This window comes from Acomys minous, assembly GCF_964271855.1.
Source record: "Acomys minous genome assembly, chromosome: 13".
Taxonomy (NCBI): domain Eukaryota; kingdom Metazoa; phylum Chordata; class Mammalia; order Rodentia; family Muridae; genus Acomys; species Acomys minous.
In genome coordinates, this window is record NC_140495.1 from 109,825,080 (window position 1) to 109,841,157 (window position 16,078).

The following is a 16,078-nucleotide window of genomic DNA, read 5'->3' on the forward strand; positions in this document are numbered from 1 at the left end:
AAATAAAATTCAAATTTAATATTATATTTCTACTCTAGTATGAGGTATTGTACATATGCAGCTCAATTAATATGTAGTTTACTTCTAAGAGTCTGATAGTGTTACTGTAGGCTGTTTAGGATAATTAAGTAATACAAGCCAATTGTTGATTAATTTATAGTCTTGTCAAGCATAAGAATACACATGCTAGGTTTAACAGATATGATTCTATAGATAGATATGGTAAAATAGTCAGATAAGGTCTTCAGAAACCTCAGAGACCTACAAAATATGACATTTAAGAATATTTTTATTATTTTAAGGATTCTTTGACAATAAGACAGGTTAAGCCCTGACAGTACCCAGCCTAGCACAAAAAAGACGGTGAAGAACCTCCTTGTGGAGATGGCTTTGAGTGTGGCAAAACAGCCACAGGACAAAAATGTCCGTTTCTCCCACAGACAAAATTCTGCCTAAAAATGGACAAGGTTAGATACAGGCAAAGTCGACGGCCAGACTCTGCCAAGACAGGGTAAGCAAGTCCTCAATGGTTCCTGACTCACAAACATGTCTGTCAGATATATGGGACCAGAAGGCCGAAGATGATGCTCCAACGTTATGGAGAGTGTTGGGTGTCTATTCAGGCAGTAAACTGTCTCTGTCATTTTTTTCATTTTGGAAGCTGCTAACCTGCACTTCCCTTTTACTCAGGTAGTTAAATTTATTCCTTCTTAAGTCTCTGATGGGGTTGAAGACCAGATAGTTAATTTTAAAATTAAGCTCAGTTGTTTAGAAATTAAAAAGATACTTGTAAGTCTAGATAGATACTTTTAGGTTGATAGATCTGAGCTTTAATAAATGTTGATTTAGGTTCAAAACTATAGATTTACCAAGATAGAGTAGATACTATTTTCTACAAGGTTGCCAAGTACATTTTGATTAAAAATTGTGTGTAAGTCTTACCTATTGGTTTTTATAATTTTTCATAATTGTACTTACTGTATATAAAAAAACGGCCTTTTTTTATTTAGACAGAAAAGGGGAGCTGTTGAGGGATGGTCTGATGTGTTTTGATGTTAATTACTGCTTGCTGTTTGTGTGACCCAACTTTTGCTTAATGAAAAGCCATCCCACCTGGGCAGGACAGGAGATAGGTGGGGCTAGGAGAGAGAGAGGAATTCTAGGAAAAAGAAAGACCACCACAAGAGAAAAAAGAGAGACCGCCAGGAGGAGAAAGGAGAGAGAGCTGAAGGGAAGAGAGGAGGCCGCCATGGCTTAGCTGGAAGAAAAGCACATGGCCGGCGTGGATGGAGAATTCGGCCCAGATGAAGAACATGAGCAAGTATTTGGGGTTATGGATGGGAGCTAACTTGATAGAAGTTATTGGAAGCAGATGGCGTGGGATTGAGGCAGGGATCACATGCCTGCCCCACTGTGGGAGGTAGTTTAGAGGATTAATGTCTGCCCTGCCCCAGGTTAACTAAGGCTATTTTAAAATATAACAAGTGTCTGTGTCTTAATTGATCACTAGCCGGGCCTACAGATAATACAGATAATTTTATAAAACAATAGTTATCAGCTATGGACAAACTAGAGCCCAAACTAAAGTCCCACACTTGGGATTAAAACAAAGACATGTTTACATAGCATAACTGAGTTTACAAAGAAACCAAAACTTCCATTACACACCTCTCCCTGGCGTGACCTGAGTCCTCAGGGACACCTGCCAACACATATAACCTGTCCTCCGGCCTGCCATTCCATCACCTAAATGTGAGTGGCAGCCTGCTAAGCTCTCTCTCTGCCTAGGGTTATCAGCAGCGGGCAGCATGGCCAACAGGCAGAGGACTGACAGCAGAAAGAGCCCGTCTGGGACTGGTGCTCGCCCGGTGTGGGAGGACCCTACTGTCAGCCCTTGGGTGATGAAGTTTTCAATCTGCCTTCCTCCCACAGGAGTCCATGGACCCAGAGCTAGCCTTTCCATCACCCTGAAGAAGGGGCAGGGCTCTCTGGCTATGTTGATAAGGGGCAGGGCTGTCTGGTTTCGTTGATAATTTATGGGCTCTTTTTCCTCCGGAACAATCAGGCTCCTCCTGCCTCGTTAGGCTGCAGACCTTTATGGGGTCCCCACTCTGGGACAGGGAGCTCAGCATTCGTTAGGGAATCCAGGTGCTGGGGCCAGCCCAGAGAAGCCAAGCACCGGCACAGGACCACACAGCAGCCCATCGCTGTGCCGGAAGCCTTCTCTCAACATTCTGCTCCACCGTTCCAAGATGGCGTCCCGCAAGGCCGTGGTGATCCTGCTCACGGTGTGTGCGGCTGCTAATCTGGCCTCTCAGACTGAAGCCTTCACCCCCATCTTCACCCACAGCGAGCTCCCAAGAATGCAGGTAAAACACACAGGTGCTCGTGCACTGGCGTGTGCCTGCGCCACACCTGAGCACTGCTGGGGTCTAGCCCAGGGACAAGAGCACGTGGACAGCAGCAGTCCCCCTGTCCCCTTCACCAGTATCCCGCAGAGCTCTGTGGGCCCCGGGAGGGGTAGCTCACCCCTCACATTCCTCCAGAGGGAAAAGCATTTCCCAGGCTCCTCTGTGGTACCTAAGGGCCACCCTGTGCCTATGCCTGCAGCTGTGTTCAAGAAGCAGGCAGTCCTACACAAGTGAACAAAAGACTGACTAATATTTTTTAGGCAAAAGGACTGTTGGACCCTGGAGTCCAATTCGGGAAGGGGGTCGCCGCGAGAGACCACTTAAGTCACACAGGTTGGAGGTATAGGTAAAATTTATTACTGACACATCAGAAGTCCCAGTTGTCGATGTGTCAGGGTCCCTCAGCACTCAGGAGGTGCTGGTACTAGCTGGTACAGGCTAGTTTTAAAGGCAAAAACCACAAAGCAGGTAGAGTTGCTTATCAAGTTAAACCATATGGACATTAGGACATCTGGCATTGGGAAACCTTTTGTGGGGACTTGGGTGTGGGTCCCTAGAGCGGCTACTGGAAACCATATGGAGACATCTGATATTTGGAAGCTTGCATGTAACTATTCTGGGAACTAGGGAAGAACTCTTGAGGTTAGCAGTTCTGGGGAAAACCTCTGGGGTCAGAAGTTTAGGTTCTAGGCAAGCAAGGTTGGGCAAGCAAACAAGCGTCTTATATTTTATAATTTTACAGTTTCTCAGGATGGTATCACGTGGGGCTCATCTCAGCACTCAGGAAACAGAGGCAGGGGGAGCCGGAGTTCAAGATGAACCTTGGCTACATATCCAGTTTGAGACTAGACCACATAAGATTCTGTCTCAAGAATCCCCTCCCCCCAGAAGGTGATGATGGCCAGGAGATTTCTACCCTTGAGCGATCCTGGGGCTAATCTAAGCACTCAGGGGTTCAGGGGTAGAAATCCTGGGCTGCAACCAGTTATGGTGGCACCCGCCTTTAATCCCAGCACTCGGGGAGGCAGAGGCAGGCGGATAGCTGTGAGTTCGAGGCCAGCCTGGTCTACAAAGCGAGTCCAGGACAGTCAAGGCTACACAGAGAAACCCTGTCTGGAAAAACAAGCATGAAAGAAAGAAAAATCCTGAGCTGCCATGGAAGGTGGAGCCTGGACCCTTGGGAGCTGAGGAGACAGACTCTGGCGGCCATGGCCAATGTGAGGCACAACCTCCTTTGCCCGGAGAGCCCAGAGCAAGTCGAGGCCTGACGGAATCCACCAGGTGTGGGTGAGGAAAAGCAGGGCTGCCATCCCAGCTCCCTGGTACCTTTGACTTCACACTCCAGGGGAGGCTGGAGGCTGAGCAAACTGTCTGAGGACCTGGCAGCTTGCTCTAGCCCAGCCTGTTCCTGAATGCATCCCTGTGTGGGACAGGCCGCGCTGATCCAGATGATTGGGACAGGCTGTTGTGTGTGCACCTTCTCCTGACACTGGCTAAAGATCACCAGACTCTTCTAGTGTCTGCGGGGCAGGCCACAGGACAAGCATCATCCGAGATGCTGACAGGTTTATCTGACTGGAGGTCCCACTTGTTACAGGCTGGGGGTGGGGGGGAGGTGTGTAATTAAACAGTGTGACTCATAGGAGCACCCGCTCCCTGAGGCAACCCCAAACAGGCTGTATTAATGTGCACAGCGGTTTCCCGTGTAATTGCTGGAAGCCGAGATTTTTATGAAGAAACTGCCTATCCCTTTGCTCATAGCTCATCTCCCTGTCTAGCCTCCCATAAATCACCTCCCGGGGCTGGGCGGGGCGTTCCCGGCCACCCCATGGCTAGACTGTCTGCTACCTTCTTTATAGGCTGTCTGCTAAGAAAGACACATTTGCACACTTAGGTATGCATGAAGGGCAGTTATTACTCAGTGTTTTAAGTTAATTAACGGTAACTGTCTGGGTGCTTTTTTTTTTTTTTAAGCACCAAGGAATGATGTCTTGGAAGTGGCTCATTGGTGGACAACCCCATGCCTGCCCTCAAGCCACTGGGGTTCTGAGAGGCACCACACAGGAGACCTCGGAGATGAAGGCTCTCTTGGAGTTAGGGAGTTTGGAGTCTCGGGAACTGGGCCAGGCGGTGGTGAGAGTCACGAGGTAGCTGGAGGAAGGCACTTTTAGCAATGTGATTTCCTGCTCCAGGTACGAGAGTGGAGCAAGGCGCAGAAGCCAGTGGGCCCTCAGCAGGAGACCAAGGAGGCAGGACTTACAGGTCTCCAGGAGGCCACCCTGGAAGAAGAAATCCCAATCACCAAGGTGAACCAAGGGGGGTGGGGGCGGGGGCGGGCCATGGAAGGAAACAGTGTGGGTTGTGACTCTCCGACCTTGAAAGGACACCCAGAGGCAGAGTGTTCCAGGCCATGGCAGTGACCAGGGCATGAGCTCTGTCATAGGACAGAAAAGTGGACACAGCAATGAGACAAAATCATCTGAGAACGGAGAACTGTAGTGACAACTCTGACATGTTGGTTTCTTTAAAAACACAGATTATAAGAATGTGTTTTCAGGCCGGGCAGTGGTGGTGCACACCTTTAATCCCAGCACTCGGGAGGCAGAGGCAGGTGGATCGCTGTTAGTTCGAGGCCAGCCTGGTCTACAAAGCGGGTCCAGGACAGCCAAGGCTACACAGAGAAACCCTGTCTCAAAAAACCAAAAAAAAAAAAAAAAAAAAAGGAATGTTTTCACTTTAATTCCACTTTAATGGGGCCGCTGCAAGCTGTCCGCCACAGCTGACTATGATTTGCCTCGTGCTCTAGCAGAAGCGTGTTTTTGCCAGCTGCAGTTTCTACGATTGTGTGACGTTTGGAATTCTGGGAACTTTTCAGAGGATACATGAATGCTACGGTCTCGAGAGGCCGGGTTGGTGGTCGGTGGTCATTTAGGGGGATTGGTTTAGGTTTGTTAGTAGCCGTGGTCAAAAAAGAAACAAAAGGAAAGAAATTAGATTCAGGGATTTTCCTAACTCCTCTCTGCCCTCTCTCCTTGTTTCTCTCCTATCTAGTGATTGGGGGGGGGGGTGAAACTGGGGTGGGGGTGGGAAGGCAGGGGAAAAGTGTGAGAAAGAAGGACCCACAAAGTAGCAAAGACTTGCTACAGAAGAGTGGCTGGAGTCCTCAGGGCGCAGAGTTCAGGTGAGGGGAGACTGCTTCTCAGAGGAGGCATTGCTTCCAAAGGGGGAGCAGGGGCTCCCAGGTGGGGGGCAGCTGAGGAGGCTGGAGCCAGTGTCCTCAGGAGGCAGCTGGGTGACATGGCTGACTGTCCATCCACCCTAGGCAGGAACAGAGTAGCGCCCGCCTGCAGACCCAGGCCTGGTCCCCAGGCACTGGGAACTGCTGGTTGCAGGCTGACTCCTTCGTTCAGAGTCTGGATGGATGAGGCCTTGCACCAGGCACAAGGGAGAGTGAAGGAAACGGACGTCCCTCACCCTAGGGGAGAGCAGAAGGCTAACGGGAACTGCCCAGACAGTAACTAACCAAGCACTACAGTGACCGGAAGTTTGCACCAAACGGCAGGGGGCAGCCTCCTGAGTAGGAGGGCGGGGATGTCTGCGGGAAAGACATCCGGGCAAAGGAAGCATCAGTGATGCAAAGGCCCTGGGACAGAGGAGAGAGCCTGGTGCATTCAGAAATAATGAGAGAAAGGCCAGCGCTGAGGGAGGGGGGGGGGGGTCAGGACAAACCGGCAGCATGCTTTGGACTCGGGGATCACTCTGCTGAGGCAGGCAGGAGTCTTTGGGGCTATGACGGAAGCACATGGCATGATTTACATTTTAAAGGGGGCTGCCTGCCTAACTGCTGTATTTGAGAATAGGCCCCAACACCAAAGGCAGAAATCAGGAGGTCATGGGGGGGGGCACGCGGGGGAACAACAAAGACAGTAGAAGTTGGGGGTGGAGAGCCGAGTGCTGTGAGAGAAGAGAGAAAACCATGGGATTTATGGGAGGTGCAGACACAGGATATGAAGAAAAAGAATCATAAAACTGGATGGAGGAGCAGGGGAGCTGTGTCTCGGGATCTCAGCTTGAGCACCAAGCAAGACTCCAGAGGGAGAAGCCTGGGCCTCTGTCTTGGTCAGGGTCACTATCTCTGCGATGAAGCACCGTGACCCAGCCGCTTGGCTAGGGGAGGCTTTGTTTGACTTACACTTCTACAGCATTGCTCATCATCAAAGAAGTCAGGACAGGAACCCAAGCAGGACAGGAACCTGGAGGCAGGAGCTGACGCAGAGGCCACGGAGGGCGCTGCTCACTGGCTTGCTCCCCATGGCTTACTCAGCCTGCTTTCTTAGAGGACCCAGGACCACCAGCCCAGGGGTGGCCCCACCCATGATGGGCTGGGCCCTCCCCCATCAGTCACTAATTAAGAAAATGCTCTAGGGCTGGAGAGATGGCTCAGTGGTTAAGAGCACTGCCTGCTCTTCCAAAGGACCTGGGTTCAATTCCCAGCACCCACATGGCAGCTCACAACCATCTGTAACCCCAAGATCTGACACCCCCACACCAATGCACATAAACTAAAATTAAATAAAATATTTTTTTTAATGCTCTATAGGGTTACCTACAGTCCAACCTTATGGAGGCATTTTCTTTTTCTCTTTTTTTTTCTTTCTTTTTTCTTTTATTTATTTATTTTTTTGTTTTGTTTTGTTTTTTTGAGACAGGGTTTCTCTGTGTAGCCTTGGCTGTCCTGGACTTGCTTTATAGACCAGGCTGGCCTCGAACTCACAGTGATCTGCCTGCCCCTGCCTCCCAAGTGCTGGGATTAAAAGTGTGTGCCACCACCGCCAGGCTTGGAGTCATTTTCTTAATTAAGTTCCCATCTCTCTGACGATTCTTATGTCAAATTGATGTAAAATTCGCCAGTACAGCCTCTGAACTGCACAGAGCACTGGCATCCAGTGAGAGATGCTGCCCAAACAGGTAGAGCACCGAGGTTTAGGAGAGAGACAGGGGTTCGGGGTGGGGTAGAGATAAGAATGTCACTGGGAAAAATTATGGGGTTTGAAATCAGGGACTAGAACTGACACCCCCCCATGGGTGGGGGTGGGCTCAGTTGTACAATCTCATAAAAGAAGCCTGGGAGTGGCATCTTGGGAGAAGGGGGCCCAGCTTCTGCCCCTCATGGCTTACCCAGGAAGCCTGGGGGTCATCACAGTGACCATGGGTCCCTTGTCCTGAAAGAGAGTCCTATCCTTGGTGACAAGGTGCCCAGGGGACAGGAGGACAAGGGTGCATCCTTCCCAGGAAGACTTGGAGACACATCACATCTCCCCAGGGGCCCGTGTTGGCTGGAGGCCCTGCAGGGGGGCAGGTCAGCCTCTGAGGCCTCCCAGCTGCAGAGTGCAAACAGGAAGTTTTCATCTTCCTAGGGTCATGTGGGACAAGCCTGGTACTCGGTGATGCTCCAGGGTCAGCTCTGATCATGTGGTCATTCTCTTCCCCATGGAAACTCGGGTGGGTGCCCACCTACTGCCCATATTCCCCTCCTGCCCAGCCTCCCCAGCAGGACTCAGCTCCTTGGTACAAAGTTAAGAAGGCACCAGAAGTCCCATCTGGCTCTAGAGTCCCACGGACTGGGGGACCGAGCAGAGTAGTGCGCTATTGTAGGTCCCTCCTGCCACCTGTAGGGCGCCTGGAGGCTAGCACCCCTCTGCCTCGCCCTGATGGTTAACTGCTTATTTCACAGCTGACTGCTCCAGCACAAATTGGAGTGAGAATGACCTCCAGGCAGCTGGAAATGTTCCAGGGCGCCCTGGAAGGGCTGCTGAGGGATGCCGTGCCGCTGGACCACCTTGGTAAGCACAGGAGGGTGGCATCTTTGTGGCTTAGGCCAGGCGGGCCTCCACCCACCCTGGCATTACAATCCTAGGAGGCACAGGGGGTTGAAGTCCGTGGGTTTTGTTTCCACTTTGCACTTAAGCACTGTCTCCTTCCAGTGCAGGGTTCTCTGCTGCACAGCGGTGGCCACTTTGTCCCAAGCTCAGGCCCCTTCCAGGTTCTGCTCTGACCCTCCAGAGCTGCCCTGCCCCAGGTCTTTCCGTTCCATCCCAGATACGGCGGACTCCAGGGCGGAAAGTGCAGCTAACCGCTTTCCCCTGCTTCTTTTCCCCCTATTCATTTTACAAATGGAACTCTTGCATCCTTTTGGCCTTGCCTACTTCAAGGTCTGCTCCAGTTAGTTGTACAAAGCTAGATCTTGTCTGACAAACAGCCACTAATTACTTCTGGTCCCCGGGAAGAGAGGCGAGCAGGGAGGAGGTGCTGGAGCCGAAGATGCTCTGAGGTTAAATGGCTTGCCTCAGGCTACAGGGGACTTACAGGCACTGCCAGAGCCTCCCACCTCGCTGCCCGCCTCCCTGGACCGGAGGCCCCCATCAGAAGGCACTTTAGCAGGCACTGTGTTCCTCCCCTGCAGGAGCAGACGGGGACCACCTGGATGCCCTGCCCCCTCCAGCCAGGGCCCTGGGCTGGAGCAAGCCCCTCCCTCTCCAGCAAATAAAGCTTCCTGCCCTTGAGACGCCTCTTTTATTTAATGGCCTAATTTCCAAAGGGCAAACAGGGGCTGTGAGGGTAGGAGGAGAGACCCTCAGAGTGGCCAAGTTCAAATGTTAACGCAGATGGGAAGTGTGCCCTTACCTGACCCCCAGTGCTAGAGGAAGTAAGGCCCAGAGAGGTGGCAGCAAGGCAAGGGCCTGGGCCATTTGTTCAGAACCCCTGAATCCTGGTCCCGTTCTGGCTAGGGATCGTAAGGCCGCCTCCGCACTCACCCATCCTGAGGAGCTTCCTATTGGCCTTTTAACCTCAACAAAGCTCCAAAACAAAGTGGCCATTCTGGATGGAGAGCTGGCTCTGAGGCCCAGCAAAGAGCAGACCGCTGTCACTATGGTCGCCTTGTAACAGTAGTCTCCAGCAAAAACCACACAGCCAACCCACTGATTCCTGCCTCTTACACAAAAGTGGATGGGAATTTCATTCTAACTTAAGTTTATATTTACAAATGTTCATCTATTTATAAACTGGAACCACATAGGAATCTCAGCTCTCACCCCCGACCCTACCCTTGTCTGTGGGAATAAAACCTGCCCTGGCAGACACTGCCACACACCTGCTGTGGCGACTGCACCCAGACTCTGCCTCACCCGTCCCAGCTCCCCACGGTATTTATTCCCTGGTATCTGCCACATACTTCCAAAAGCAGGAAACCAAGGGGCTGGAGAGATGGCTCAGCAGTTAAGAGCATTGGCTGCTCTTCCAAAATGCTCAATTCCCAGCACCCACATGGCAGCTTACAACTGTCTGTAACTCCAGCTCTGGCACCCTCAGACAGACAGACATACACGGAGGCAAAACACCAATGCACATTAAAAAAAAAAAAAAAAGAAGAAGAAGAAGCAGGAAAGCAAGAGGCTCCAAGATTCTTCTAGGCAAGCAACATCATTTCTGTTTTCCTCCCCTCTGCCTGACGGTGAGACAACATCCCAGGCCACCAGAAGAGAACTTCCATTTCCTGGGCGCCCCCCCCCCACCAAGTTCCTGGGGTTTGGAGAGCAGAACAGCTTTGGGAGGGACCACAGCTCCCTGGGTGATTTTGCCACATGCAGTCTTTTTAGAATGCTTTTATTATTATTTTTTAAGCTGGGAATTGGTTGGCAGAGCACAGCCCCTGGGGGAATGCACTGCGGCTGCTGCCTCTGCAGAAACGCCGGGCTTCGTTAGGCAGCCAGTGCATGCTGACCCCACCCGTGCAGCCTGTGAGTGCTCCTGGTGAGGCCTGTCAGCTCCTGTCCCCATGCCCCTCCTCCTGCCATTCTTTCTGTTGTCCACAGAGTAAGTGGCTTTTCTGTTTGTTGTTTCCTTGTGAACGGGCTCCTCTGGCTTCGTGGGCTGTGGGTTTGATTGCCTGCAGATGTACATGAACTCTGGAAGTAATGAAAACTGGGGGAGGGTGGGAAGGACCCACGAGCTGAACCAAGATGAAACGATCGTGTTTTCAGAAAATAAGAAAAGTGAGATACAGACATGTTATTTAAAAAAAAAAAAAAAAAAGCCTTTAGGATCAGGACTGGAGAGATGGCTCATCAGCCAAAAGCCTGTGCTGCTCTCCAGGAATCCAAGGTTAGTTTGCAACCCCTACATTGGGCAGTGCAAAACCATCTGTGACTCCAGCTCCAGGAGGATTGACGCCCTCTTCTGGCCTCTGTGAGCAACTGCACTCACTTGCTCACACCCACACGCAGACACCCACACGCAGACACCCACACGCAGGCAGACACACACACACACACACACACACACACATACACACACACACACCATAAAATAAAATCTTAAAAAAACCAAAAACCAAAACAAAATGGGCCGGGCAGGGCAGTGCTGGCTCCCACCTTGAATCCTCGCACTTGAGAGGCTGAGACAGGTGGATCTCTGTAAGTTCTAGGACAGCCAGGGTTACACAGTCTCGAAAAAGCAAAACACAAACAAACAAACAAACCTGTAGCACCAGGGCAGAGGGGCAGCCTCCAAGGTGCATTGGTACACAGGCATGAGGACCAGGCCAATGCAAGCACCACACAACAGCTGGCATGGTGCTATCACCTGTCATGCCTGGGCTGGGGGACAGCAGGGTCTCTGAGTTCAGTGGATGCCAGACTAGTCGGTTCGCTGAGCTCCAGGTTCAGCAGGAAGTGAGGATGAGGATCATAGTTAATGCTACCACAATCTCCTGCACACACATACACACACACTCATGTACACATACACACACAAACACACACTCACATACATAAACACACATGTACACAAACACGTACACATACACACACTTATGTACACAAACACACATGTACACACACATACGTACACATACTCATGCACATGCACACACTCTCACACACTCTCACACACTTACATTCACACACTCACACACACACACACACACCCCACACTCTACAATGGGTGACCAAGGAGCCAGCCAGAGAAAGGAACCGAAGGACGGAGAGCAGCAGGCGCTGACCCTCCCTCAGGTTCCCTTCCTCCCTGAGCTTACTGAGCACCACGTGCAGGATCCTACAGTGACTTACGGCTCTGAGAGGAGATTAGGCCCTGGGAGGCAGGTTTGTGCTTGACACTTACAGGACCCAGATAATAGCCAGGCGACCGGAACCTGGCCTTACAAGATGGAGATGATGAGGTGCTTTCTCCCTAACCACATTGGCGTGATTTCATAATTACTGAGGTACACGGATTAACCATGAAACCGAATAGTTAAAAGCAGAGAGTAATTGCCTGGTGTCCATACTCTGTAATTTAGTATAATCTAATCATGGACAGAGCCACAAAGAAAATGCTCTGAAAGCGTGCGCTTTCCTTCACACACAATGTGTTCCTGACATGGGTAATGAATTCCCTACCTCAGCAGAAAGGCTTACCCACGGACACCAACGTGGGAGTGTGGGCCAGAGAGCGAGCTTTTCATTAATTCCCAAGAGATTGTGCAAAGCAAGTGGCATAGCTGCCACGGAGCCTGCTCTGGCATTTGCCTGTGGCTCTTTACCTCCTTCTTTGACAAACAGATTGGAAGAGAAACCAGAAGGGGCAGTCCCTCTTACGCGAGGCATTGAGATGAGGCAACAGCGGGTTCCTCAGAAGCCATGCCCGTCCAAACCTGAGACCCACTTGGCACCCGTGGGATGCCACTGTCATGTGGTTCAAAAGAAGCCCAGGTCAGCTGAGGTCCTGTTGGGTCAAGAATGCACTCTTAGCACTCTGGAGGATAGCATGAATGCGCTGTTTCTTAGAGGAGAGAAAAGGAGGAAAAAATGGAACCATGGAGGATTTATGGCCATTGTTACTATGGGGCTCTGTTGACACTGGACGAGGCTAGCAGGAGGGGAGTAGTATGGTGGCCTTCTGGGGACCCACAGAGCCCCAACAGCTCATGACCTCTGCCGCTTGTGTGGATGTGGCTTCTAAACAGACATAGGATCAACATTTTGTCTTTCCTCTCTGCCTTTAATAAATCAAGAAGACTGGCCACAGCCAGAGCTGTGTACCTTACATACACAACACACGCACACGTACACGCACACGTACACATAACACGCACACGGTAGTGAGAAAGGAGAGATAGCTGGCTACTTCCATGTTTTGAAATATGCCTTCCATGCCAGGCAGACCCCTTGGGAAGGCAAAGATGAAGATAGAGTAGGAACCAGTGTGGCAGAGGCGGTGGGGAGGGGTGGCTAGGGAACACAGAGGGATGTGTGAGGACACAACCCAGCAATTTTACTCAACCGAGCAAGAGTCTTGGGAATGCAGAACCATGGAAAAGGACCACAGAGGTCTAAAGCCCAGAGAGGACAGACAGGGCTGGAAACTGAGGAAAGGGGAATTCAGAGCATCAGGAGGGACCGCCAAGGCTCTTTTTGAGGCATGAAGACGGGGACCTGAGGGGCAGATCCTGTGTAAGTGGCTGCTGCTGAGGGCCTGCCTAGACACTGTGCCTAGGACCGTGAGACCCAGAAGACAAAGACAAAAGCCATCGATGGAGGCAGAGAGCAAGCCAAGGTAGCTAAGGCTAACCCTGAGGTCTAGGCTAGAGAGAGGCCAACAGGGCCAGCTTCGGGCCATTTGATCCTAGGTATGCAGAGGAGATGCTGGCAGCAGCGTGCCTGTGACAGGGACAGCAGAGAAGCCCTATGGCTTCCTGTGGTGCCATCAACAGGCTTGGTCCCAGGCCTGCCCATGGTTTTTTAAATTTTTTATTTATTGTATAAGAGTGCTTTCTCTGCAGAAGAGGGCATCAGATCACATCATAGATGGTTGTGAGCCACCATATGGTTGCTGGGAATTGAACTTAGGACCTCTGGAAGAGCAGGCAGCGCTCTTAACCACTGAGCCATCTCTCTAGGCCCCCTGTCCATGTTTTTTAAACACCCTCAGATCCACTGTGATGAAACAGACCACACGTCTGTGAAACACGTTCCCTTTAAGCATCGGTTTCAAACCTCTCAGAACACGCTCGGCCAGCACTGACGCCGAAAGGCTTGTTCTTCATACATTGAACTGCACAGCTGCGAGGAGTTGCACAAATGTTACCAACTCATTTGTCATGCAAACAGTGCTTCAGAAAGAAATAAAATACTATTATGCTGTATATGTGTTAGGCAATCACTATATCAAACCCGTGGCATTCCGTGCAAACACAGGCAGAGAAAAAGGAAAACAACACTTGGTGAGAGAAATCACACCACATGGGAGCAGCTAAGTCGAGGAGAAGAGGAGGCTAACGACAGAAGCCCGACGCGCTGAGGCTGTAATTTTCCCAGCCGTGTGGCCAGCGCTGAATACTCCTGGGGTATAACAAGCAGCAGAACAATGGCACTCTGACAGAGGAGCAGGGCCCGGGGCCCAGGGAAGGCAGGGAGGGCAGCAGTGGGCGTTGGGTAAAGCTGCGGGGAGATCTCAAGGAGGGGGTGGGGCAGAGAAGAGCTGAACCCACCAGAATTGCTGGGAAAAGGGAGGGATGAAGGGTGTGGAAGAAGGGGAGGGTGCTGGGAGGAAGACCAGGAACTATATTTGTTCCCAGTGGTCACCGCTTCCCCCTTTTTCCTTCCAGGGATCCCCACTAAGACCCTTCACATAACCAAATCACTGTCCTTGTCATCCCTCACCCCCAAGGCTCCTAACAGCCGCAAAGGTTAGGGTGAGAAGTGGGTGCTGCAGGCCTGTCCTGGGGGTCTCTTCTAATCTTCACAGCAGGCCCCTAATGTAAGTTTTGGTTTCTTTGTAAACTCAGTAACGTTATGTAAACATGCTTTTGTTTTAATCCCAAGTGTGAGACTTTAGTTTGTCCGCAGCTGATAATTGTCTTGTGCAGGGCGTGATCTTTGCTCGCTACAGTTCGTTTAATTCTGAGGGCCAAGAGGGTATAAATATGAGAGCCCAGAGAGAAAGAGAGAAAAAAAAAACACATGGCAGCTTGGAGAGGACAGAGGGCTGCGAGAGGAGCACTTAGAGGACGGTGCTCCCAGAGACAGAGACACTTCAATTGACCCCAGACAGCCTGGAGAATTAAAGTAGCCTACACTCCCTCTCCTCATTAACCTTCTTACCTACGATTAAGGGGTTGGTGGAAGGGAGGCAGAGGCTTAAATACCCCAGATAAAGTAGCATTAAAAAAAAAAGTGACAACATAAGCCCTCTGGGGAGTTCTGGAAAACAGGCTAGAAATGTTTATTAGAAATTATCACACAGTGAATGGTTGCAGATTGGAAATCAAACTGCAAGGCTCTGGAGTTCACACAGGGCACAGGGGTCTCCCTATCTCATCTCTCGTGAGAATTCCACCAGGTGCCACAAAAGCCTCTTATGACCAGACTCATCTGCCACCAGAGTGCAGGGCATAAGGACCTGCCTACAGGAACCAGGGCATGGGGCTCTGCCCACTAGTCCAGCGTTGCAGGATATTTGCTCACACCGTGAACCCCAAGATAGTATTGTTTACTGGAAAAACCTGTTCCAAGTTATGGGTGTGGCTCAGCTTTAGCACACAACTTTAAAGATTTATTTATTATGTATAATGTATACAGTGTTCTGCCTGCATGTACACCTGCACACCAGAAGAGGGCATCAGATCACATTATAGGTGGTTGCTGGGAGTTGAACTCAGGACCTCTGGAAGAGCAGACAGTGCTCTTAACCACTGAGCCATCTCTCCAGCCCTCTTAACACACAGCTTTAATCTAAGAGCTTTCTGCTTGAATATTGTAAACAGGATTAAATAAAGTCAACCATAGGTCAAGAGATGGAACAAGCAGCCAGTTGACAGGAAGTGAACATAGGAAAATAAAAGAGTAAGAAGAAGTCAGAAGAACAGATAAACACACAGTAAGGGGGGGGCATTCAGGTTGAGGGTTTTTTGAGACAGTTAGAGGAACGAGCCTTCTTTTGGGGACATCAGCTGAGTAGGAAGGTCAGCTGGGTGCTTTCTCTGCCTCTCTGAGTTAGCAGGCTTTCACCCCAGCATCTGGCTCCCAAGTCTTTATCAGTAAAATTGAACAATTTAGACTTAGTTGAAAACAACAGTCCAGGGTAGCCTGTCTCCATGGCAGATTTTGGGTGACCTCTGTAGCTACTGAGGATCAGTCTAGTCTGTCCCAGAGCAGCACTTTAAAAATACATACTTATTTTAACTTTATGCATGTGCGTTTTACCCACATGTACTGCACCAGGTTTATGCAGGGCAGGAAGAGAGAGTATCAGATCCTTTGGAACTGCAATTACCAGTGGCTGTGAGAGGCCATTTGGGTACTGGTACCCAAACCTAGCTCCTCTGCATGAGCAGCAAGTGCTCTTAATCGCAGTCCCAAGGGTGTACAACCTTGATGTTTCATTGTCAACCAAGCTGCCCTGAAGTAGTCAAGATAAGGCATAAGGCCTCTGAGAGCATGCCTGGCATTTCACTACACCACCCAAATCAAACCCAATCACACACAACCCCCATGGCCACCCCGAGACTTGGAAACGATGCACAGCGCTCTATTGGCCGTGGCTTTCTTACACCATTGAGCAGCTCATCCATTAAATAAATCAACATTTTATTGAATATCTACCGCGTG

The 16,078-nt window shown here is 50.5% G+C and overlaps 1 protein-coding gene across 1 annotated transcript; it reads left to right on the plus strand.

Annotated features, from left to right (window-relative positions):
- Window positions 1–1,286: 1,286 nt before the first annotated feature.
- MLN (motilin) lies at window positions 1,287–10,290 on the plus strand (the record flags this gene model as incomplete). The annotated part of the gene is made up of 5 exons (XM_084754354.1): window positions 1,287–2,369; window positions 4,604–4,717; window positions 8,146–8,254; window positions 8,875–8,931; window positions 10,286–10,290. The coding sequence occupies exons 1-5, from the start codon at window positions 2,253–2,255 to the stop codon at window positions 10,288–10,290; spliced, it is 402 nt and encodes a 133-aa protein (XP_084610480.1). The 5' UTR covers window positions 1,287–2,252.
- Window positions 10,291–16,078: the final 5,788 nt, after the last annotated feature.